The sequence below is a fragment of the Ammospiza nelsoni genome, chromosome 3 (genome assembly GCF_027579445.1).
Source record: "Ammospiza nelsoni isolate bAmmNel1 chromosome 3, bAmmNel1.pri, whole genome shotgun sequence".
In the NCBI taxonomy this organism is placed as follows: Eukaryota; Metazoa; Chordata; class Aves; order Passeriformes; family Passerellidae; genus Ammospiza; species Ammospiza nelsoni.
Genome location: NC_080635.1, coordinates 13,996,567 through 14,020,302, shown reverse-complemented (window position 1 = coordinate 14,020,302; position 23,736 = coordinate 13,996,567). Strand labels below are relative to the sequence as shown.

Genomic DNA, 23,736 nt, shown 5'->3' with positions numbered 1-23,736 from the left:
GTTCCAAGGAGGGCACCGCTCCTGGCCGTGGAATAAGGACCATGGATGGCGTCAGCTCCTTCACCCTCAGCACAGGCAGCAGCCATGATGGGTCACACAGGAGGGGTGTAAAACACAAATAGTTCCCGACCGGTCTGCCCCCTCAGAGCCGGACAGGAGCTCTCACTGGGGCTGCCGGGGTCGAGCGTGTGCCCGGGAGGAGCGGGGGCGGCCCGTGCCCCCTCACGGCCCCTCAGGCCCCCGGGGCCGCCATGGCCGCCGCGCGCTAACCGCCTCTCGCGAGGCCCGCGCGCTGCGAGGCACGGCCCGCCCCGCCCCCCGCGCGGCGCGCAGGCGCAGCGGCGGTTCCTCTATATAAGGGTCGCGCCTGCCCGGGCTCGCGCTGTCATCGGGAGGATGTCGCGATACGGGCGATACGGTGGGCACGGCGGGGACCCTGGGGCGTCTCACAGTCGCGTCGGGGCTTCCCCTATGGGCAAGGGGGCGAAGGGAAATGTGGCGGGAGCGGCGGCGTTCGTGCCCCTCCGGCGGTGGGAGAAGGTGATCGTTCCATCAGGCGGCCGCGGAGAGGGACGATGGCGGAGGGCCGGGGTAGGCTGGGAGCGGCCGCCGCGGCCGCGGGGTCTGCGTGAGGCGGGCGCGGCCCTGCGGGAGCGCTCTAAGATGGACGCGGTGTCAAAGATGGCGGCGGGGAGGGAGCGGGGGAGGGGCGGCCGCGTGCCCGGCGCCGCGCGCGGCACTGACATGGCGGCCGCTTGTCCCCTCAGAGACCAAGGTGTACGTGGGCAACCTGGGCACGGGCGCCGGCAAAGGCGAGCTGGAGAGAGCCTTCAGCTACTATGGACCGCTGAGAACCGTGTGGATCGCCAGGAACCCGCCGGGGTTCGCCTTCGTGGAGTTCGAAGACCCCCGGGATGCCGAAGATGCTGTGCTTGGCCTCGATGGGAAGTACGTGCATGTCTGGAACTCCTTTGAGGCCCGCAGCCCTCGATTTCCCTACGCCACACTAATCGGGGATTTCTCATGCTCGTTGCTTGAGCGCGTCAGAGGAAAATATTCCTTTCGTTAATATCTGCTGTGTCTTGCAGGATAATATGCGGCTCCAGGGTCAGAGTGGAAGTATCCACAGGGATGCCGCGCCGCTCCCGCTACGACCGACCCCCAGCCCGGCGCCCCTTCGACCCCAACGACAGATGCTACGAGTGTGGTGAGAAAGGCCACTATGCCTATGACTGTCACCGCTATAGCCGGCGAAGGAGGAGCAGGTACGTGCGGGCCCGGGGCGGCCGCGTTGCTTCGCCAGCTCGCTGTTGTGTAGTTCTTGTTAGCAAAGAACACAAATGTTACACCAGTTTTAACTCTTAACTGTCATAAGTCAACAGGTGTATATCACAATTTTTTTTTTGCTAATACATATAAAATGTTACTATTTTAATAATCAACCTGGTCAAAACCTTTCAGGTTTCTTCGTTTGAGTCAGTCGCCTTGATTCAGAATGTCACGAGCCTTAAGATTTCATGCTGAGGCGCCTTGCAAATCCGACACTTAAGATCCTCCTAGACCTTGAGGTGATCAGCATAAGAGGCCAGATCCCCTCGAGCCATCTACACGTAGCTTCACCTTATTCTTTAAGGGCAGAAAATTTGAGACGGTGACCGCCGTAACAGTAAATTTGGCTTTCAATTGGGGCCCCCCTCCGGTTTAGAAAGAGGAACACCAGATTGACCACATTCCCACCTAGAAAAATCTTCTTGCGTCAATCAAGCCTCACCCTGGCTCATTGGGCTGTCAGTTTGATCGTCGTTAGATTGAAGAGAACACCTACCTAGATGCAGCGCTCGCCTATAGATACTTCTAGATCGTCTAGATCTGCTAGACCTTGGGCCAAAGAGGGTCGACCTGCAAACTTGCAAGGTTTATTTTAAATACGCATTACAGTGTTTTCTATTCTAATGTAATTCTGCAATGTAATTCAGCTTTTAACATTTTTCTAGGTAGTAAAAATGCTCAAGACAAGTAGGCCCAGACATTTTTCCAACTGACAGATGCTAGTGGTGTGTTTTTGTTGTTTTGTTTGGTTTGGTTTTTGGTTTTTCTTTTTTTGATTTATTTTTAAATCCTCTTTTTAGTTGTCTGAAAAAAGTTTTGACTTCAGCAGGGCCTCACACGTGTGGGTTTCTGCAGCTGTCTGCTGATACCTGTTTTTTCTAACCTAAACCCAGGTCCCGCTCTAGATCCCGCTCGAGGTCCCGAGGGAGAAGGTATTCCCGGTCACGCAGCCGCAGCCGTGGTAGGAGGTAGGGCTCTGCCTTCTGTGTTTTCATTCCCACTCCTTCCTCTGTGGGCTTCTTCATTTTCTGTATTTGTTATGAAAAGTGCCTTGCAGTGATGGGTTGGTGTTTGCTTTGTTTTGTAGATCCAGGTCAGCTTCCTACCGCCGGTCCCGGTCGATGTCTCCTCGCAGATACAGATCCTTCTCCCCCCGCAGGTCCCGCTCTGGTTCTCTAAGAAGGTCAAGGTATGTGGTTGCTGTTAAACCCACAGCATTGTTGAAGGGCACATAACGTGTAGCTAAAATATCAACTATCTATATATATTTATAGCATTTATAATGTAATCAGTAAGTTTGTTTTGCAATCTGTATGTTGGTAGGAACCTTTGTGGTGCATAAGAGCTACTCTGAATACTTTGTTTAAAATTTAAGCATATAATTTTGGAACTGCTCTTTCTGAGATGTTACTTTTTTCTTTTTAACATTTTACCAAAGTTACAGCCTTGCTCTGTGGTTAAGGTTTCCAAATTCACCTACAAGTGTACAGGGTGTAATTGCTTAGTCCAGTAAGACCTGGAACTCATTTTACCTGCATGGCAGTACTGACCAAAGGTGCTACAGCCTTCTAATAATAAAAATTACTTCTGTCAAACCAACAGATCAATAAAGTTCTCAGTCTTCTGGACATTTACAGTAACTGGTTTCTGTCTCACCTGTATGAAGCATGTGGTACTAGAGCTTCCTTTGTTTTCTTTCCAGATCTAGGTCCAGGTCACGCTCCAGGTCCCGGTCCGTTGTATGGCCTCGAAGCAGGTGAGACACTCGTTTTGATTCAAACCAGTGATGGATTTGGTGTGTTGTTTGGTTGTGGTAGTGTGTTGTTCCTTATTTTTTGTTGTTTTGTTATTTTTTTTCCTTCCCTGGGGGAATTTGTCTGGAAGCACTTAGCAGGCTGTCCAGCAGAGCAATATTTACACTCAGTAATTTATGCCTTTTCACAGGCAAAAGTAGTGGTGTACAATTTAAGGTTTGTGGAGGTAATTTTTTTTTTAAAGTTAATTCTTAGGTATGTAGTAAATTGAGGATGGTTTTGTGTGCTGTGCTGCCTTAGCAGTGGAGGAGATGGTCATGCTGCTGAGTACCAGTTCTGGGTGGTTGTGAGCATTCCCATCCTCAGTAACTGTGACCCAGTAGGAAGTTGCTTGTTACCAGACAGTGGCTCAGGATAGAGACCAGGAAGGTTTCAAAGCAGTGGCACGTAATGTTTTGTTTAACATGTGCCAGCAGTGTCCTTGTAGTATTTTTGTGAGTTAACAGGCCAGGTAAAGGTGAATTTTTATCACCTTTCAAAAACACTTCTGAGCAGAAATAGAGCAAAAGTATTCTGCTTTTTTTGCCAAGCGTGTTGAATGGAGCATTCTGATGTCCAGTGATAGCTTGAATTCTGACACTCTAGGAAGATGTTTTTTAAGTAACAACAAATATTTAAGTTGATAAAGTAACATAATAAATGTGGGAGGAAAGTTTCACTGTTCAAGTAGATTTTAATTCCTGAGATAAACTGGGAATAGTTTACTCATTAGTAGCCAGATATTGGTGCAAAATCTCTATTATGCTGAATAAAATTGGCATTGGGAACTTGAGCTGAAGAATGCTACAGCCCTTCAGCACACGCACTTACTTGTGTGTGTAAGGCCCTTAATGTGCTGTTAAAACGCTTTCTAAGATGATCCTTGAAACTATTCTTGCCTTTCTAGAAGGGATACCTGCAGGTAGGAGGGAGGTGTGGGAGTCTGCTCGGGTGTTTTGTGGAGCTGGCAGCTGAAGCTTTGCTGGGGAGCTTCCTGTGCTTGCACTGGTGCCTTGTGATGAGTGGGGTCTCTGCAGTGGGAGCTGAGGATTCCCCTGGAAGGTCCTGGGGAGGGCCTGCAGCAGCAGAGCCTTCCCTCTGCCTGGTGCTGCTGCCTGGGGTGAATTTGCTGTTGCTGGTGTAGCTAACTCTCCGTGTGTTGCATGCCCACTGGCTGCTTTGCTGAGCTTTATTTTTCTCCTGTTGTAGGTCTGAGTCTCATGGTAGATCTAAATCTGGCTTACCTGCTAAAAGGTGAGCGTTCAAATACAAGTACCACTCAGTTGGTTTTTGGTTTTGGTTGGTGGGGTTTTTTGTGGGGTTCTTCGGTTTTTTCCCTCATCGTTCAAAATCTCTGTTTGGACTGGTATTTCAGTTGCAGGGTTGTTTTTTTACTTTTATAACTGATTTCAAAAGCATTTTTCATACATTATGGGTTTTTTTGAACAGCTCATTTTTTTGTGGGACAGTAGGCAATTCTTCCAGGATTTTGCATACAGATGTTACACACTCATTATTACAAAAAATATTTTTGGCAAGATTTGGGGCATGTTTTCTCCTACCTTTGTTCTTAATTAAGTGTCTGTAGTTCTCCCTGTCCCTAACTCTGCTCGATTCACTGCTCCTGCTTTGCAGGGTCACTGTGATTACAGCAGCTTTGGAGCTGTGTGTTGCTCCTTTCCTGAGGGCTCCAGCTTCCAGCATTTCTCCTTCTCACCTGCAGCTTCTTGCTTAAAGTACCTGGGTACACTTGATACCAGCAGTGTCAGTGCATTTAACAACACCAAATTGTTCTGGTTTTAAATGGTCAGAAGTGGGTACTGAGAACAGCCAGGTGTGCCAACCACACTGACTGGTCTGTCTGTCTGTCTTTGTTTTTAAACAGCCGCTCAAAGTCCAGATCACCATCTCCAAAGAGAAGGTAGGAATGTCTTAAAACTGGAGTCTGTCCTGGGGTTCAGTGGCACTTGAGCTGGAGCAGTTCCTAGAGAAATTGGACAAGGATAAAAGCTCAGGATTTTTACTTGCCTAAATCTGAACTATGAGAAGATGAATTGTTCATGGGCATTTCCTGCTGCTGGCAGTCAGAATGTCACGATACAGCTAAGCAATAAGAATGCTGCTGCTAAGGAAACCTCTAATGAAATGTTTCTGAGGAATTTAGAATCTAGGGAACAAGTGAGTAATGTAAGGTGTGGAGCAAGCCAATGAAGTGGTGTGGGATTAAATTCCTGCTGGTGACTCCTGCGGGCTCCGGAGTTGCACTTTTGGCTTTGGGCTTTTATCCTTGCCCATTAATGTGCTCCACAAAGGAAAATGTTTTCCTGTGTTACCAGAGAGAAGTATGTGCTGGAATTGAGATTTCTGAGCAGGCTTGATGTCTCAGCTCTCTTACTTAAGTCTTCAGCTTTCAAGCTTAAAGCAGTTTTAAAGTGTAAAATACAACACTTCTTTTATTATTTGAGAACTGTAAATGAAAATAGGGGCAGAAGTCTAGAGGAAGCCTGGGGTGGCATGCACAGTTTGTTGGTTTTGCTGTAGGAGTTGTTCTTAATGGTTGTCTTTTTTTTTCCTTTCAGTCACTCACCATCAGGAAGCCCTTGAAGGAATGGAACCCCTAAAAGAATGGGTTCAAATTTAAGAAGTTTAGTAAAAAAGTTATTTTGTTTACATTATAAGGGATTTTGTGATGTAAGGGCTTAGTCCTAGAAGGCTGTTTCTATTGAATAGCAATTGGCATGAACCTCTATCTTCTAAAAGTCTTGTTAGCAGACTAATACAAAACTCTTCTGTTGTGTTTGTGTTCTGTGATCTGAAAATGTTGGGCTTTTTTTTTTTTATTATTGGTGCATTGAAATAAACTGCATTTCTAACTAAGAAATCAGTTGTGATAAGCCTGCTGTTCACAGTTGGGATGGGGAAGCAGGCAGTGTGCCCCTGGGGTGATAAACAGCAGGCAGGTTGGGACAGGCAGCACCAGCTGGGGCAAAAGGTACCAGTCTGTTGTGTGTATACTATATGTCTATGTTTGTGTACCTTTTTTAGGAAGTCTGAGGGGTTGTGTGGAGATCACAGGTCCTAAGCACAACCTGCAGGTTGTGTTCAAGCAGCAGGATCTGTGGGGAATGGAGAGCTCCAGTTCCTTGTGTGTGCCTGGTTCCATCCTGGCAGTGAAGTGTACCCTGGGAAGGGCCTTGCTGCTGTGCTGATCTGTGGTTGCTGTGGGAAACCAGACTAACCCCATCTCACCAGGCATAGGGTACTGAACTAATAAAATAGTTCAGGATTTTTGCCAATTTGCTTTATCTTTGCAGTTGATAATGGCTGTTACCAGAATAGCAGGGAAATTTTGGAGTATTGGGTAATTTTAGCAATGTTAGGAAGGACAGCATGCTGTTTTCCTGGAGTGGCTGAACACCTGCCTGCCCAAGGGAAGTGGGAAATAAATTCTTTTGCTTTTATTAAACTGTATTCTCTGTGTGAATTTCTCATATCCCAAGCTTCTCCCTCCTCCCAGTGCCAGCTCCTGGAGGTGGGAAAGAAAAGGGAGTGGAGGCAGCTGGGGCTCATCCATCCCAGCAGAGCTGCAGTGGCCATTCTCTGCACAGGGATGTTGGGCTTGATACTGCTGTCGTCTTCCTCACAGGAGCCTGTGTTGTGTGAAACTCAATTGTGTATTTTTTTTTAAAACCAAACTCCTAACAATGTCCCTCCCTCCACTCATCATGCCTCAGGCTGAAGGTTGTAGATCAGACTGGTGCTGGAGGCAGTGTTCACTCTGGTGACACAAAGGTGACAGCCCAGTCCTGTCACTTAAGGCATTTTGGTATTTGAGCAGCTTGGCTGCAGCAATGCTCAGCACTGCAATTAAAAGCAAGACCAAAGGGAGGAAATAATAATTCATTATTGCTACAGCAGCCCAATCCTCAGAGCAGGAGTTTGGCTGAAAGCTTCCAAAAGTGGGACTTCATTCCAGCTGTGCAGGGTGGCAGGAGGATACCCCATCCCAGAACATGTTAGCAATGGCATCTGCCAAGAATTCATATTAATGCACTACAGCAGTCCCATCTCAGCTGTTTTACTTATTCCCAGTGCAGGAAGGGCTGGAACAGCCTCTTTTCAAGGAAAATGTCCACACTGTCTTGGAGTTTAATCTTGCCACCAGAGTAACCTGCACTGATCCAAAACCACACACCAGTACATCTCCTTACCACAGACATTGTCTGAATTGCAGAGCCTCAATGCAAATCTAAAGGTGCTCACTTGTACAAGGGCTTTGGGTTGAACTGTAAACAGGATTCCTGGTCAGCCAAAACTGCCTCAGTAAAGTCTTAGTTAAAATGTAGACTGAGTTTAAACCAATTTGGGAACAGCTTCCTATGCCACGTGCTGCCTCCAGCTGTGACTATTACAAGAAACAGCTGGATAGCAGGTGTTTGTGTGACCAGAAAACACTACTACCAGGGCACAGTCCCATAAAAAACACTCAGGTTTCTATTCCTTCTGGAAGAGCTGCCATTTTCCCAGAATATAGTGTAAGCCACCTTAATTTCAACAAGCCAACAAACAAAAACCCAAAACTCAACAGTACAGTTGCCAACTTGTTTTTCCAGAGGGCAGTGCCACAGTTTAGACCAATAAATACGTCAGGACACTGATGTTACTTGGTTTGTTCTCAGGCAGCAGCCATGGGTGATCCTTACAGCAAACTGTTCTGATGTCACTGCGTGGTCACAAGCTTGACAATCATCCCGATGATCCGAGAGCCTCGGGGGCACATGCACAAATCCATGCTGGGGTTCTTGATTTTATCCTGCAGCAGCTGGTCCAGCTCGCAGCGCAGCTCCTTCACCAGCTCAGCCACCTGGCACACGGTAAAGCAGAGACAGGGGTAAGGCTCAGCTGCAGCCCAGCCCTGCAGCTCTCCCGGCACGGCCGCTCCTCCTCCTCCTCCTCACCTGGTGAGAGGCAGCCACGAAGCGGATCCAGCCGTCGTCCAGGGAGATGACAAAGTCGCCCTTGAGCAGCTGCATGTGCACCTGGCCGCCGCCCAGCAGCACCAGCGGGTACACGGACACCATGCTGCAGTCCCGGATGAACACGCGGCTCGTCTTGATCTTCTCGTGGTACACCAGGTACGGGCTCTCAAAGTGCCTGGTCTGGGACAGGGACACAGCAGCCTGGTCAGAATGACACTGCTCTTCCTGCCTCTGCCACATGGGCCAGCTCTGCCTCTTCTGCAGCACTGACCCTCCTGGAGACCCAAAAGAGCTGCTAACAACTATTGGCTGCAGTTCAACTCTGTGTCCAGGAGGACACTCCTAACTCAGGAATGCACTGTTACTTACAGTCCTAACGCAGGACTGTTCAATCATTAAGATTTTTTATTTTAAACAATAATAGGGATCCTCACTGTAATTTTAAACACTCAAGCAGAAGTGATTTCTTTGATAAAAAGAGAGCATGCTTTGCAGAAAAAAGCATCCTGACCTGATAATTCACAGACGAAGGATGAATATGAACATAACCATCATTTTTAGTAACAAACTTCAGCTCTTCTGCTTTTGGTTGCATTTTGACTGCTCCTGTACTGGTCTTCTGGTATTTACCCTCTGGCTTTTTCACCTGTATGGTAAGAAAATAGGTTATAAAAATCTGCTGCACCAGAAAACTTTTTAACTTCACATTTTAAATTTTTCAAAATCAGAAATTCTGTAGTAGCAACATGTCAAGTCACTGGAGACACATGCTGTCCAACCCTGACTTCCTTTGTAACCTCAGCCTTCTAAAAAGGTGTAATTTTAAGTAAATTCACATTTCCTGCTGGCTTCTGTGTGACACTGAAATCAGCCTGTAGGAACAGCAGCAGTCAAGCACTACAAACTGGAGCTCTGACACCATAAGCAGCAAACTGGCAACCTAAGCCAGGCTCAAGGCTGCCACACTGAGCCCAAATGAAAGCAGGGTGTGTGGGTATGCTAGATCAAAGAAGGTAAAATGAAAAAACATTCTTTTACCTGGACAACATTGGGATACAGTGCAGCACACAGCATAGCTGAGATCAGCTTGATGTTATCTGCATTTGAATTTGCCTGTGAAATCAATAGGGGATCATTAGGGATCCTACAGTTCAGTCTGTAAAGGTAAAACCCTGCTCCAGGAATGACTGAATTCCTGAAATTAGTTCACTTTTACTGCTGCACTCCTGTGCTTTGTAGAGGAGGACAAGTCACTGCTCCTGCAGCCTCAGGTTGGACCTGAGCTGTGTTTCACCCACTATCAATGGAACAAATTGGCCACCACTGTCCTGGTGCCCAGATGAATTGTTCTCTGACATCTGGCTACAAAGTGGCTTGCACCCTAGAGAAAGCAAGCACAATCTGTCCCAAAGCACAGGAATCCTACAATACCAAACCCTGATCATCATGGAACCCCAGGACATGTCTGGCCCCAGTCTTTCTGAAGGCAGCCCACATGAAAACTGCACAGATGAAATGCTGTGAGTTACCTCCTCTCCTGTGGCATCCAACACGCCATCGCCTCCTTGGGACCACCTCTTCTCAATGTCCCTGGCTCTCAATCCCTCCTTCACAAAGCCAATGTCAGAAAGCAGCTCTGCAAACTGCCTCTTCAGACTGGCAATTTCCTACAACACACAGAGCACTGTGATGGCTGCCACACCCAGCATGAAGAGTCTTCCCCAGTGGCTCATTTCTGTCACTGGGATTCTGCCAGTCCCTGTGCCAGGGACAAACACTGACCTACCTGAAGGACTCTTCCTGACAGGAAGTTCTCCCTGCAGTAGTTGTAGCTTGCTTGAGAGCCCTCTTTGATACTTAAACGCCACCCCTGATTGAGAGGATGGGAGGAAGGCTTTAATAAAACATTTCTGGTTGGATATCAAACACATCACAAAGCCCCAAGAGAGGCTACTGAGTTTTAACTCACCTTATAGGCCTGGAGAAGAGCCAGGTAGTCACTGTTTCCTACTGCAAACTCCAGCTTCTTTTTGTTTGCTTCTTCCCTTTTATCCCATGGTGACACCTAGACAGGCAGTAACAGGTTAGTGTGTTCTTCCCCTCACCACTTGGATGAGCCATTCTAGAGCTACATGGCACATTCTCTTTGGTATTTTCACAGCAGCTCACAGGTCAGAATGCAAATTTTCCCTGCGGATAACAGAAAATACGAGGCATTCAAAAGAACACCTGATTCAATAGTCAAAGTGACAATGAAGACACAGACATCCAAACTGACCTCTGCATTCACAGCTCAGATGTGTCAGCTCCATCCATTATCACTATTTCACAATTTATATTACCAGTAGTTTTCACACCAAATTCAGACAAAATGAGTGCACTTCTTAGCTAAAAGAATTATCAAAAATAATATTCACTGTTTCTACTGTATATAAATACCGCTCTTGCTGCTATCACATGGTTTTGAACTTCTGCTTATAACTGGATTATTTTAACAAGCACTGCATTAACACATAAACAATTTGGGCTAAAAAGAAGAATTAAAATATCAAGTGTAGCGTGCTGCAAGTCACAATAGCATTTTGCTGCCACACAAAAACACCCTCAGGTTAAAAATACTTACAAAAGGTGACTTAAAGGCCAGGCTGGCTGCTATGGTCAGTGCAGGATCCAGGCAGCGGAAGATGGTGCCAAACAGCATGAGCTTGCCAATCCTGACATCCACAGGCAGCGAGGCCAGGTGGTATCCCAGAGGAGTGAGCTTTTCCTCTGGAGTTAACGCTCCCAGGTCCCGCAGCCGCACCTTCGATGCCTGCAAGGACTCGGTCCTGGGGGGCTCGATCAGTCGTGACAAGACAGAGTGAAGAGACTGCTCAGAAAACATCTCCAGGATCTTAATTCTTAAGAGGAGGGAAGGGAAAGTTAAAAGATAAAACAAAGAAAGAAAAAAGCAGCTTAGTTCCATATACAGGATAAAAACCCCACACTTCTGTAAAAACAGATTGAAAAAAGGAAATAGAAAACATGCATTGAAGCACACACTCCCTAGAAGAGGGCCTGTAACACAAAGCTGAATCAGGGAGCAATGTGGAGTAGTCAGTCTATAAGAACAGATTTCTATTTAGCACACTGAGGTTTGAAATAAAGTTTTTACTGCAACTGTAACTGATGCTGCTCTGTTTCCTTTCAGTACAAAGGGGTGGACAGTGTGCAGCAGGGACAGGAAGGCCTCTTCCTTTAACGTTGGCATGATGAGGGTGCTTGCTGTGGGTTGTGGCAGGTGCTCCCTGCAGCCAAGGAACGACATTCTGCACGCTGGCTTCTTCAGGAAACACAAGAGCTCACCTCAGACAGAGCTGCTCCAGGGGCACTCTCTGTATTTCTGGCAGCTGCTGCTTTACAAGCTGGTGGTTGTAGTGGTGGCTGCTGAAGAGGTGGAAGCAGACGCCCGAGGCCACACGTCCTGCCCGCCCTTTCCTCTGCAGAGCGTTGGCCTTGGACACAAAGGTGTCCTCCAGACTTTCCATTCCTTTGCTTGGGTCATATCTACAGGAGAGCAAGACAAAGGCTTGTATCCACACAGCCACAGAATGGTTTGGCTTGGAAGGGATCTTAGAGATCATCACATTTCAACTTCCTCTGGGACATGCAGGGACAGTTTCCACTAGACCAGGTTGCTCAGAGTCCTCTCCAACCTCGCCTTGAACCTTCCAGGGATGGGGCAGCCACAGCTTCTCTGGAAAACCTGTGCTAGTGCCTCCCCACAGTGAAGAATTTCTTCCTAATATCCAATCTAAACCTGCCCTCTTTCAGTCTGAAGCCATTTCACCCCTTGTCCTGTCACCCACCTTTGTAAAGAGTGCACAGAGAACAGGCTGGAGGCTGAGCAGGCAGATGCTGCCAACTTCTGTATGGATACAATTCCCACCCCTGCACTTGGAGCTGAGCTTACACTGGCTTTCTCCAACTCATGGCAGCTTTCTACAGCCCAAGTTTCCTTCCAGTTTTTCCCAGCTCTTTGGAAAACTCAAGGCTTGACACAGTTTACCAACCCCCAAGGAATGAATGTCAGTACCTTTTCTCTTTCATTTTTCCAGAGTCAATCACATAGACCACGTCATCGATGGTGACAGATGTCTCTGCAATGTTGGTGGAGATGATGATTTTGGTGACTCCTGCAGGAGGCCTGAGGAACACAGACTGCTGTTCTTCACTGGACAGTGAGGAATGAAGTGGATAAACCACACACCTGCAAGGACAACAGGACAAGATGCTCAGGGCATCTCCAGCCTCTTCCTTCTTGGGAACAATCTGCCTGCACACACTTTTGCCTCACTGGATACTGCCCAGAGTGTTACTTTTCCTTGTAACCATCCAAGGCCAAACACAACCACAACTAAATGTAACTCAGCAAACATTCTGAGATTTCAGCAGCCTGGACCATGCAGAGCACAAAATGGAAACCACTCCTCACTAGGGTCTCTAAGAACTTCAACAAGTGACCCTCCTGAGCTGAGGAGAAAAACAAAAGAAGGGAGCCAACAAGATAGAAAAGGATTTACCCTGACTGGAGTCAACTCACACATTTAATCAAGCTAATTTATCCCTGCAGGCTTTGTGCAGGAAATGACTCTTTATTTATGGGTAAAGACTGACAGTTTTGGAGCTTTTTGCCTTACCTCTTGCTGTGCCTGTTATTAAAAAGAGCATTAGTCTGAAGCTGCTCATAAAGCATCTTGATTTCTGCTAGGCCAGGCAAAAATATCAACACAGCACCTATGTATGTAAATAAAAAAAAAATTAAAAATCACTCAACAAAAAGGACAGCACAATATTTTATTAATGTGCAATTATTGTACTAAAAAAGCACACAGGCTGTAACAGTCCTTCACAAAAGACTTCTCAAGGTAGACAATTTTCTCACCTTCCCCCTCCCATGTACATCACAAGCTTTGGAACTCAACTAGCAATTTATTTTTTTTCAAAAATAGTTAGTAGCTACAGAACCTCTGCATGAAAATCATTAGCTTTGGGCTGTCCAAGAAACTTCCAAGAATCTTCTTTCATTTATCTCCCAAGGACAATAAAATTACCTGGGGGGTATGAATGTCTGCCAGCAACTATCCATTCCAGCAAGGCTTCAATTAATTCTAGATTAACTTTGTCCAAGTCCATGACAGACATTGTTTTCAACACTGCCTTGCTAACTCCTGGGAAAAAAGAAAAGATGCAGTAAATCCATGCCTTGGAAAAAACATCTGTGGATGCATGGGAGCAGTTACAGCTTTGTTTAAAGAGCTGAAGAGGGCAGATCCATGCTGTGCCTCAAGCAAAGCTGCTTCAGCAAGAACAGATACAGAGAGTAAAACGGGACTAACAAAGCATCTGAAAAGGGATGGAAAGAGACAGTAGCTGAAAATTGTCCATTTTCAGATGCTAAGAGCTAGTTTCAGCCAAGATCTTTGTTTGTAGTTTAAGAGAACAATGGGTTCTCTTTTATTTTTTTTTAAACTAGAAGGAAGTTTCTCATCTAGAACTTCACAAGAGCAAAACTCTGAATTGTAGATAAGCATTCAGCCTACAGTGATAATATCCCACGTTCTCTGTGTGCCAATTTATTAAATTTAAGAAGGAGTTCACCTTTATATCGTGTAAGGAGCTGCTTCAGAGTTAATTTCTGGTCTGGATCTGAATCTCTGACCACGGTGTCAGCGCTTTCCAGAAGGCCAGCACGCCTCAGGTCCTCCTCTACTTCTTCAAATGCAGTTCTTTTGTGCCTCCCATTCTGTTCTTGCTTTACCTTCCTCCTGTAGGGACTGCTGTCCTCTAAAACATACCTGGGCAGCAAAAGAACATTTGGTAGTGTGGAAAGAAGCCTAACAGTCTTCTTCTAATAATTAACTACAGAGATAGGGTATCTAAAATATTTTTAAGTCTGATAGGAACTTTGTACAAATCATAGATAATATGAAGGTCAAGGGGCTTTAGTAGAGCTCCAAGAGTGCAGGTGATGAGGGAGATCTGAGAGGATTTACATTTAAAATAAATGCCCAGAAGTAGTGCAGTCTCAAGGTCAAAAGTGTAACCTCAACCTCACCACCCAAATACATCTGAGAATGTGTGAATTTCACACCTTGTCATTGCAATCACATCTTCCAGAAAAAACTGGTCCACAGGAAACGTTCGCCCTGAAAGAAAACACGAGAATAAATCTATCTACACAATAAATCTATCTGCACAATAAATCTATCTACACAATAGCATGGAGAAAAGAGGAAAAATACCAAAGATTATTGTAATTTTATACAGGTTATTATGCCATGCACTGGCTGCACACCTCTCATCTACACTGCACTCCTCAACACAATTTCTGACTAGGACAAACAGTGGGTGTCTTCCAAGCATGGAGTGTTCAAGGCCAGGTTGGATGGGGCTTTGAGCAACCTGGTGTAGAGACAGGACATCCCTGCCCATGGCAGGGGTGAAACTCTAAGGGCCCTTCCATCCCAAACCAATCTAGGATTCCAGGGTAACATGCACAATGCACTCACACAGGTAGAGAATGGCAGATACACCTGGGGGAACACACCCATGTTCCCCTCCAGCTCCACACCATAACTCAGCAATTTAAAAGGCACATTGGGCTAAATGTGTACACATCCAGCTGGACCTTCCCACTGATCCTTTTCTCACAAGGATACAGGAGAGTCTTCAGCTGTGGTGAACCTAACCCAGGGAACCATGTCATGCACACACCATATGATGATTGTCTTCTGAGGAGAGAAATTCTGCTGGTATAGAGACAGCACAAAAATGTCAACATTTCCAAGTCCTTTCTCTCCTAAATCTCATCAGTCTCTCCCTCTAAGTCTTCAGCATCAAATTTCTGGCATACATCCTCATCATGAACTGAGAAACACTTTGCAAAAAGAAATGGTGAAATCAAATCTCTAAAATGATGAATGACAATAAAAATGAATGGTTTTCACCTGGTATGTTGATGATTGGACAGGAGTGGAAGTACTGAGAGAAAAGCTCAGCATTCAGGGTGGCACTCATCAGTATAATGCGCAGGTCTGGCCTCTGAACCATTATATCCTTCAAAACCAGCAGCAGGAAGTCACTGAAGAAAGCAGGCACAAGAACACTTGAGTGTCTTCAGCATTAACTTTCAGGTTATTTTTCTCCCATCTGTCCACCTTCCTGGTGTTTTCAAGAGCACAGCAACACCACCACAGAAGCATGAGCTTGTTGGAATGGCCCAGTAAAAAGCAATCTGCAAATCTGACTCTTTTCTGGTTGTCCCTTACTGGAGTGTCAGGATTACTCAGCAAAACCATTTAAACAAAAAGTTTTATAAATGACTTACATTAATGACAACATGGGAACATCAGATAAGAAATTAACTCAAAGTAACAGATGAGTCCTTTTTGCTCCTCTTCTTCACTGGAAGAGTTACTCAAACTTACCCACTCTTCCCTGCTCACTTTATTTTTCCTCTATATTTATAGCTTTTGTGGCATGACTAGAAGACTGGCTTGAAGTGATTTTAAATGAGAAGGAAGAGGAATCCTTGAGAGACACAAGCACTTTTAAGTGGCTAAAATACCACTTGAGCTGCAGAATAATGGGTAAGAGACAAGGCCTCTCAGAAACCCATTGCACTGCAGTGTTTGACAAGGAAAACAAAGAAAAGGATGCTTGCCATTTAATTTACAGAGATACTGACAGACATCATCTTTTGCCTGTGATCAGCAGGAAAGTGAGGTAAAACTGCAGGAGGCTAGAGCAGGATAGGATGAGACTGTCTAGTAAAATCTACAGACTGGAAGGAAATGGGAGCATTTGTCCCTTGCTCTGCTGAAGCCTGCATGTGAAGAATTATGGTATTTGATAAAAGTTGAAACAAGGAAATTGTAAGAAACAGCTTTGGTTAAAAAGTTACTTAACCCTCCAGCCCTATCCAAAACCTCTTTGCAACACTGCTGCAATGTGAGGGGTGCTTTGGAGGCACAGCAATTTCTGAGAGACATTCTTTCTCACAAGCTGCTGCAGCACAATTTCCTACTGCCCCCAGACTCCTTCCACCATCCCATACCACTGCCACAGGATCAGCTACTGGCACCTTAGCCACCTTTGACTGTGTTCCTTCATTTTGCTTACAGGATAAGAGATTATTTACCTTTCTTCTGTTCTTTCGTGAACTTCATCAACAATAACATGAGTGACTCCCTGCAAAGTCAGATCTCCTTCCAGCCTTCTCAACAGCACACCAGTAGTGCAGTACAAAAGCCTGGTAGCTGAGGACTTGAAGGGTAAGACAAAGCATTCAGTTCACTCTGGGCAAATTAACACAGTGCAAAGAGAATATGTGCTGCTGTAAAGCATTTGGTTTCAGCTCAGGGCCAGGTTTGAATGAGAGAGAACAAGCAAGCCCTGCTGGAGATGGATTTTTATTTCTTGACCGACACTGACAACACCTGCTCATTACCAAGGGACATTGCTACCTATCAAAAAATATGAACTGCTTTTTCTGTGGATACTGTTTTCTGATAAACAGCTCAGATCTCTCTTCCTAGGAAGATTTGGTGAGTCTCTTTTTTAGCATACATCTTGGAAAAAGCAATCAGCTGCAACACAGACAAAACTTCACTTCCAACACAGCAGTTTCTGTCTGGCTGTAGCTGCACCCTCAGTCTCCACTTGGGAGACACATGGGAATGGCAACAGGCAGAAAAGCAGCCAGCAGCCTTCCAAAGGACAGCAGGATTACTCACACTCTCAAACCCCTTCACCTCCTCAACAAAAAGCAAACCCACAAGCCACAGCACTGCACTCTCATTCTGCAAAGTGAACTGTGCAACTTGAGATGAAATAAAATAGAGAACGTTTCATAGTATTTTATAAATATAGATGATACAAACTTGCTTATCTCACTGCATGGCAGGTTTAGGGCAGAGATTCTGTACACTAAAGAAGCACTAAGCACATTTTAATAGGAGTAAATGAGAACCAGCAAGCAAAGCATACGTACCTTGACACTTTCCAGACGGATCTGATATCCAACAGTGAGTCCAATCCTTTCTGTTCTTTCCTTGGCTACACGTTCAGCCACAGAAATGGCAGAGATCCTGCGAGGCTGAGTGCAGATGATGTTTGCAACTCTGCTTGGAGAGCCTTGCAATGAAGCATCCAAGATAAACTGAGGAATCTGAGTGGTTTTCCCACATCTGCACAACAAAATCAGGAGTTAATTAAAAACCCCACAAATGCAACACCTTCCACCCACATAAATTGACTGCATTCCACTGGAAATTTGCTTTATTTTATAAGTGTGATCCTTCACATGCAGTTCACCTAGGACTGCTGTCACTGGTTACACTGGTCACAGATGAGCCACCACTCCAACCTTCCCAGAACATGGATCATATTTCATGTTATTCTGTGTATACTTTGATGTATAAAGTCTGTATGTGCAATCACACTCTTACCCTGTCATGCCACTCACAACAAGAACTTGGTGGCTCTCAAGCAAGCCCAGAATGTTTTCTCTCTCTTGCCATGCAGGGAGCTTCTGCCTTTCATACAGCATGGACTGAAAGTGCCTGGAAGACTGATGGACAAAGACAGCACAGCCGTAAGAACACCACTGGGATGGAACAGAACCATCTGAAACAACAGCTTGTCTCTGTAATATTTATTTCTCTAAAGTAGGAAACAAAACTGTGTTCTGCACACTGTACCTTTTTCTGCCGAAACTGCGCGCAGATTTTGACATTTTCATTGTACACAGACTTTGCCTGCACATCATACTTTTTGGAAAGCTTCTTTTTCAAGTTCACATAACTCTCATTCTCCACAACAACTTGTTCAGGCTCTTCCTCCTCCTCTTCTGCCACCACCTCTTCTTCCTGAGGCTCTGACACTGTTGAGGCTTGAGTGTACAGTTAAATACTTGTTATTACTAAGGAATAGTCAATGAAGGAAAGAGGGACAAGTTCCAGCAGCATTTCCAACAAAGAACCTTGTTAGACTGGGCCTGAGGGTCTGCAGGACTGTTTCTGACATGCATTTAGTTCAACACCCCCAGCAAACCTCCCCTCACCTCACCAAATCACCCAGAGCTTCTCCAGACCCGTCCCACTTGTCCCCACCCCTGCACCAGGGTCTGGGTGGCCACACATGGTTATGTGGTTTGCCTTCCTGCAAATTCTCCATGTGCCTCAGCTCAATTCTCCAACACACAACCCCTTCTATGCAGTACCAAATGCTTATAAATTAGGGTAGTTTTAATTAATTAAGTGTTAAGTCACTGACTAATACTTTTAAACCAAAGCTGAAACTGGACCAGGTACTTCAGTGCCTTTGCCTATCAACTGAAGCAGGATTTGTTCAGACTGCCAGCCAGCCCTTGAAAGTTTTAAGGCTACTTTTACTAAAAAAAAAAAAAAAGAGGTATTTTATAACATAAGGAATATTTTATAACTAAAGAAAATTATTTTGGATCTTAGTTTCTGGAACAAAGCTGTCTTTCTGCAGAGGTGCTCAAAAAATGGAACACTTTGTCTTACTGCAGAAAAACCACAGTTTGTCACTATTTAAGAGCTCTACAACTCAATGCACTTGAACACTGTCTTGAAAAAAGCCTGCCTTAGATAAAAGTAGGTTTGGAATTGAGAGCTGGAAAGTCACCCTGCCACAAGTGACATAGACTCAACTCTCCCCCTGTGAAATCAACCTGTCTGCACCAGCATAAACAGAAAGGGATGATACTTGAACAACACTCTATAACCACTTTCCACATTTGCTCAGCCTTAAATCCACCTTTGTAAGTTAATTTTGAGGAGCTGCTGGTAATTTTAAATAATCTAAAAAAAGAGGTTTCTGAATTGATGAGTCGCAGATGCAGCAAAGCTTGCAAACAACCTTCCCTGTTCCCTTCCAAGCATACTTCTCTGGTCCATTCTGAGTTCACATCCCTCAGTGCTTTCCATTGATTGTGTGGCAATGGGCATCTCTCACTCTGCCAAACCAAACTGCTCCCAGAACTCAGTTCTGGGCAGCACAAAACCTTCTGCTGCAGATTGATTATAGAAGGAACTTCCTGAGGCACAGACAGATCATGGATCTGGCTCACCACATGACTTCAATCTCCAGAAATAGATTTGGAACAGATGGCTGAACTGGGGGCTCTGCCTTATCTCTCTTTTTTCCTTTTAAATCTTTCTGACTGTTCTTAGCCCAGAAACCATAAAGGAGATTTGGTGTACCTTCAGCCTGTTGATTTGAAGGAGCTGCACTCTCTGTCTGTGGCTTTACAGGAGGTGCTGCCAGCAGGGGGACAGGAGGAACACTGAACTTGTGGTGAGTATTGCTCAGGAGCTCACTGATCTCGTGTTCATCTTCCAAACAAGTCACCAAGGTGTACACCACTGGCTCATGAGACTCTGCAGCTGCCAAGGCCTTTCCAAAGAGGAACTCAGCAATGTGCAGACGACAAGCAAGAGGCAGATTCTCGTCAGTGGAGTAAAAAGCCACAAGAGGTGCTTGAAGAGGATACTTGTTCTCATCAGGAAATCTCACTTCAAGTTCATAGACGGGACCATCATTATGTCTGAGATGAGCATCGTCTACAGAGTTCTTGGATGTGTTTAGTGGATGGTTTGGAGGGAATTCATGTCTAAATCTGCATTTTGAACCAAACCTGCAGCCTCCTTGGAGGTAAAATTTACATATTTCCTTTGAAGTCTGTTTTGCTGTGTCCCTTGTACTTTTTTGTTTAGATTTACTGAACCTGTGGGCCAGGTAGTCCAATTCCAAACTGAAAGTCCAAACACGATTTTTAATCCTTTCTACAAACTTTTCTCCATAAATTGACCTGAGGGCAAAAGCTTCTTCTTGTCTCTGCTCTAAACACTCCTCTTGACTGGCTTCAGCAGCTGCTGCAGAAACCTGCATCTTCTCCCCATACCTCTCAGAGAAGCACTGCAATAGCAAATCCTCCAGTGATGCCCCAATATTACCATTGCAGGATCTCAGCACCGCCCTGCAGCGCTCACAGTCAAAACCATACCTGCACCAAAACAGAAAACAGGGCAACAAGTGAGTGAGAGGCTTGTGTGAAGCAAAATAACCACAGCAAGGGAGCATGCATGGCACTGCCTCACACCTCAGAATGCAGCATTTCACAGTTTCAGGGTTTGATTTCCCCACTCCACTACAGAAATTAAACTCTTCAGAAAAAGCTGTCACATATAAAATGCTCCCAAAACAAGCAAAAGTACTGAATAACTATTAACATCTGAGCAAAATGGATGAAGAACATGAGGAGGGCTTACAGAGTATTGAGACCAGGGATCTCCCTCTTGATGATACAAACTATTCAGTAAAGCATCACCTGGAGAGTTTGTGCACAGCAAATGAAGACACTTCACTGTCCACAATTCTGTGCTCAGCTGGTTCAGCAGACAACCTTGGCATTGCATCAGAAGCTTCCTGTTCTGTTGACCAGCACTGTTCATCATCCAGGTAGTCAGGCTCATCATCATCTTCTCCAGCTACACTGATAAAAAGAGTTAGCAAGTTAAAATGAAACAAAATTAAAATGTTGAGTAGACATAAAACTCTGCCTCTGCAGTTTTAAGTCCTTCATTTAAATGGTAGATTTGGCTACTCCTTTCCCAGAGTTAATATTGTAGAATATTAAGAAAGCAGAGTCAAAACCATAGGATTTGAGATATAATTAAAAGTTAAGGGGAAAAATACTGTTTCTAACAGTATGCCTGCTAAAGCATGCTCATGCAGAGAAGCTGGAAGTAGTGCCTCCATGTAAACTAACTCTGATTCAGGTGCCAGCTCCTGCCCTTGCAGCTCTTGAAGGAGTTCTTTCACTCTTCTCTGGTTCTCTGATGTCATGTGTATGGTCTGCAGAGGCATTTTTGCTTCAGGCCTCTGCTTCATCTGCCCTCCTCTTCTGGCAGGGGCACTTGATCTGAAAATTAAAATAAGACACAATCATGAGTTATCTGCTGGCTCAAATGTTCTTGACTGAATTGGGATGTTGGGGCCCAAACTTATAATTCAAAACAGGAAAATCAAAATAAGAGAAATCCATCACCTAAGGATTATTCAGCTGGAGTCACTCTTATGTGATCATGATTTGTAAGTCTTTATCTGTACACACATGTGCATACATGTATTGTATCCTGTGTTGAATCCAAAATGATTTACTGAACACTTTGCTAGGTAAAGTTGTTCTTAGACTACAATACAACCACATATTTCTAAGCTTAGATGAGTCAGAACTCACACAGGATGCTAAAATAATTCTAAATTGCTGATTTTCCATGGCCCAGCTTCTGTTCTGTAATACACAGATATTAATATCCTGTGTTTATTAATGCGGTCTGACCAAAAGTGTCCTGAAATTACTTTATGACCAAAAAAGAAAATCAGAGGTTATAATCCTTAAAAAATAAAACACTTAGCTAGGTATCAAATCTATAAAACATTATTCAAAACAGACATGTAAAAACTGCTTCATACTGAAACACTTTCATCACTCTTTCACTCTTTTTTATATTCAAACACATCCAAAAACCAGCCCCAAATGTCTATGTATGTCAACATACAAAAAGTATCTCAAATGGTCCAAAGTATCCCAAACACCTCTATGCCAATTCCCCCCAAACCAACAGAAATACCTGGATTTTAGCCTTGGTTCCTCAAAGAGACAAAAATCATCTCCATCGTCCCAAATTTTGGTTGAACATTTCCTACTTCCACCAAGCTGAGGCTTGTTTGAATGGCCACTGCCACCTCCTCGTTTTCCACCGCCTCCTTTGCCTTGTCCTCCTCCTCTGTTGGGCTTTCCTTTTTTCCTCGCTAACCAACTCATGTTTCCTTGAGGAAGAAGAGGAAAAACCAGTCCTTAGTTGTGAAGGTGATTAAGCCCATCACCATGTGTATGTCTGAGCACACATTATTTGTTTTTTGATGTGACAAGGCACCTTCTCAAACCACTGTTGATTGTCTGCATGTTGGTGCATCTGTATGCACCTGGAGCAAAAAGTATTCTTCTGGAACATCGTTTAGTGAGTTCTATGGCTTTAGAAAACAAAAGTAATATTCCTCAGCCATAAGCTGCAAGTTTGACAAAACTCTCTTTCAAAAGCATGAGCCTATCACTCTGATGGAACCCTCTTGGACACAGAAGCCCACAGGACAAACCTTCAAGGGAGATTTCACAGAAGCCTCTGCCCCGTCACTTTTGAACTCAGCAGTGTGTGCAGGGCTGAGACTAAAAGGTGGAAGGGGAGCTAAAGCCCAAAATACAATGTTTTTTTCCACATAATCTCACACTGGGCTCCCTTCTGCAGGGAGCTGCCCATGCTGCAGAGCCTGGCCAGGGGAGGGACTTCTCTCAGCAGTGTCTTTCCCAGCGCTGACAGCCCATCAGCACTGCCCAGCATTAATACATCCTCCTGCGGCACCTCCTGCTAATGGGAAGCTATTGCAGGGGACAGTGAGCAACTGTGGGCAGCCCGGCAGGAATTTATTCCCTGGATCTTTGCACTGGCACCTCCACAGCCAGGACAAGACCTGATGTGGCCGCACACAAGTAACGGCCCAAAGGAGGGCTTGGGAAAGAAGCAAGTTCCCCTTTTGTGGCTGCTCTCCCCACTCCAGCTCCACTGGGGCTGCACAGGAGCTCAGAGCCAAGCTGACCCCGCCCGGGGCAATTCGGCAGAAGTGAGGGACGGAGAAAGGAGACCGTGGCAGGTGTCCCGAGGGAGGAAGGAGACCGTGGCAGGTGTCCCGAGGGAGGGAGAAAGGAGACCGTGGCAGATGCCCCGAGGGAGAGAGAAGGGAAACCATGGCAGGTGTCCCGAGGGAGGGAGAAGCGAGACCATGGCAGGTGTCCCGAAGGAGGAAGAAGGGAAACCGTGGCAGGTGCCCTGAGGCCTCTGTCACACACGGTTCCGTCTCCTTCCTCTCAGCTCAGAGCACAGAGCCCCGGGCACGGTGCAGCTCCGTCGGCTCGTCCCGCCCTTCCCCACGGCACCTTTCCCCATCCCGGCTGTCTGGGGACCTCCATCCTCTCCCAGTCCCGCTCTCCCCGGACCCCATCCCCTGCCCACCTCCCCTCAGCCGAGCCCCCGCGCAGCCCCTTCCCTCCACCCCCGCTCTCCGCGGAACCGTGACACCCACAGAGCTTCACCACTCCTTTTCCCCAGCTTTCCCACCTTCCTGCCCGGTACCTCCCGGACTCCCCGATCCGGATCCGCGGTGTTTCCCTTCCGGGCCACGGCACCTCCGCCCGCCCCGGCCCGCCCCGCTGCTGCCGCCCCGCCCCGCTCCCCTCGCACAAGGCCCGGCGCTGGGAATTGCGTGTGGCTTTGGGCTGCCGTACGTTTGAATATCTCTGTGTGTGCGGCTGGAACAGTGACACCGCTGTTTGTTCCTTAGCAGGCATGCTGGTTTTTAAAGTAGCTCTCGTATTCTCGAGTGAAGACGAGAACGATGCTTGAAAATCTTGCTAGGTGCTCGCTGCACCAGCCCACAAGTTCCTGAGGGAGCTGAGGGGGCTCGGCCTGAAGAAAAGGAGGCTCAGGGGATCTTCATCACTCTCTGCA

General features: G+C 45.9%; 2 protein-coding genes across 3 annotated transcripts; one reads left to right on the top strand and one right to left on the bottom strand.

Annotated features, from left to right (window-relative positions):
• Positions 1-314: 314 nt before the first annotated feature.
• Positions 315-6,588, top strand: LOC132070600 (serine/arginine-rich splicing factor 7-like). Of its 2 annotated transcripts, XM_059467460.1 has the most exons (9): positions 315-418; positions 768-948; positions 1,089-1,265; positions 2,223-2,297; positions 2,417-2,518; positions 3,032-3,085; positions 4,332-4,376; positions 5,008-5,043; positions 5,702-6,588. In XM_059467460.1, the coding sequence occupies exons 1-9, from the start codon at positions 397-399 to the stop codon at positions 5,724-5,726; spliced, it is 717 nt and encodes a 238-aa protein (XP_059323443.1). In that variant the 5' UTR covers positions 315-396; the 3' UTR covers positions 5,727-6,588. The 2 variants fall into 2 exon arrangements, with proteins under 2 accessions (XP_059323443.1, XP_059323444.1); XM_059467461.1 differs by lacking the exon at positions 4,332-4,376.
• On the bottom strand, positions 5,938-23,374 carry DHX57 (DExH-box helicase 57). The gene is made up of 24 exons (XM_059467459.1): positions 23,347-23,374; positions 21,805-22,003; positions 20,940-21,092; positions 20,499-20,663; positions 19,372-20,174; positions 17,845-18,035; positions 17,593-17,714; positions 17,136-17,331; positions 16,284-16,408; positions 15,091-15,224; positions 14,235-14,289; positions 13,742-13,938; positions 13,195-13,311; positions 12,781-12,877; positions 12,177-12,350; positions 11,447-11,647; positions 10,725-11,001; positions 10,071-10,166; positions 9,888-9,971; positions 9,631-9,768; positions 9,140-9,214; positions 8,613-8,747; positions 8,081-8,281; positions 5,938-7,986 (listed from the first exon to the last, which is right to left on the bottom strand). Exons 2-24 carry the CDS (start codon positions 21,996-21,998, stop codon positions 7,843-7,845), a joined length of 4,074 nt encoding a protein of 1,357 aa, XP_059323442.1. The 5' UTR covers positions 21,999-22,003; positions 23,347-23,374; the 3' UTR covers positions 5,938-7,842.
• Between the last annotated feature and the right edge of the window lie 362 nt (positions 23,375-23,736).

What these genes read in the sequence shown, in the direction of transcription:
- LOC132070600 (XM_059467460.1), top strand. Translation starts at nt 397, where the DNA reads ATGTCGCGATACGGGCGATACG. An exon ending in GTGCTTGGCCTCGATGGGAA is followed by an intron (nt 949 to 1,088) that starts GTACGTGCATGT and finishes TGTGTCTTGCAG; the next exon opens with GATAATATGCGGCTCCAGGG. An exon ending in AGCCGCAGCCGTGGTAGGAG is followed by an intron (nt 2,298 to 2,416) that starts GTAGGGCTCTGC and finishes TTTGTTTTGTAG; the next exon opens with ATCCAGGTCAGCTTCCTACC.
- DHX57 (XM_059467459.1), bottom strand. Translation starts at nt 21,998, where the DNA reads ATGAGTTGGTTAGCGAGGAAAAAAGGAAAGCCCAACAGAGGAGGAGGA. An exon ending in TGTCAGGAAGAGTCCTTCAG is followed by an intron (nt 9,769 to 9,887) that starts GTAGGTCAGTGT and finishes TGTGTGTTGTAG; the next exon opens with GAAATTGCCAGTCTGAAGAG. An exon ending in TGGATGCCACAGGAGAGGAG is followed by an intron (nt 9,215 to 9,630) that starts GTAACTCACAGC and finishes TTGATTTCACAG; the next exon opens with GCAAATTCAAATGCAGATAA.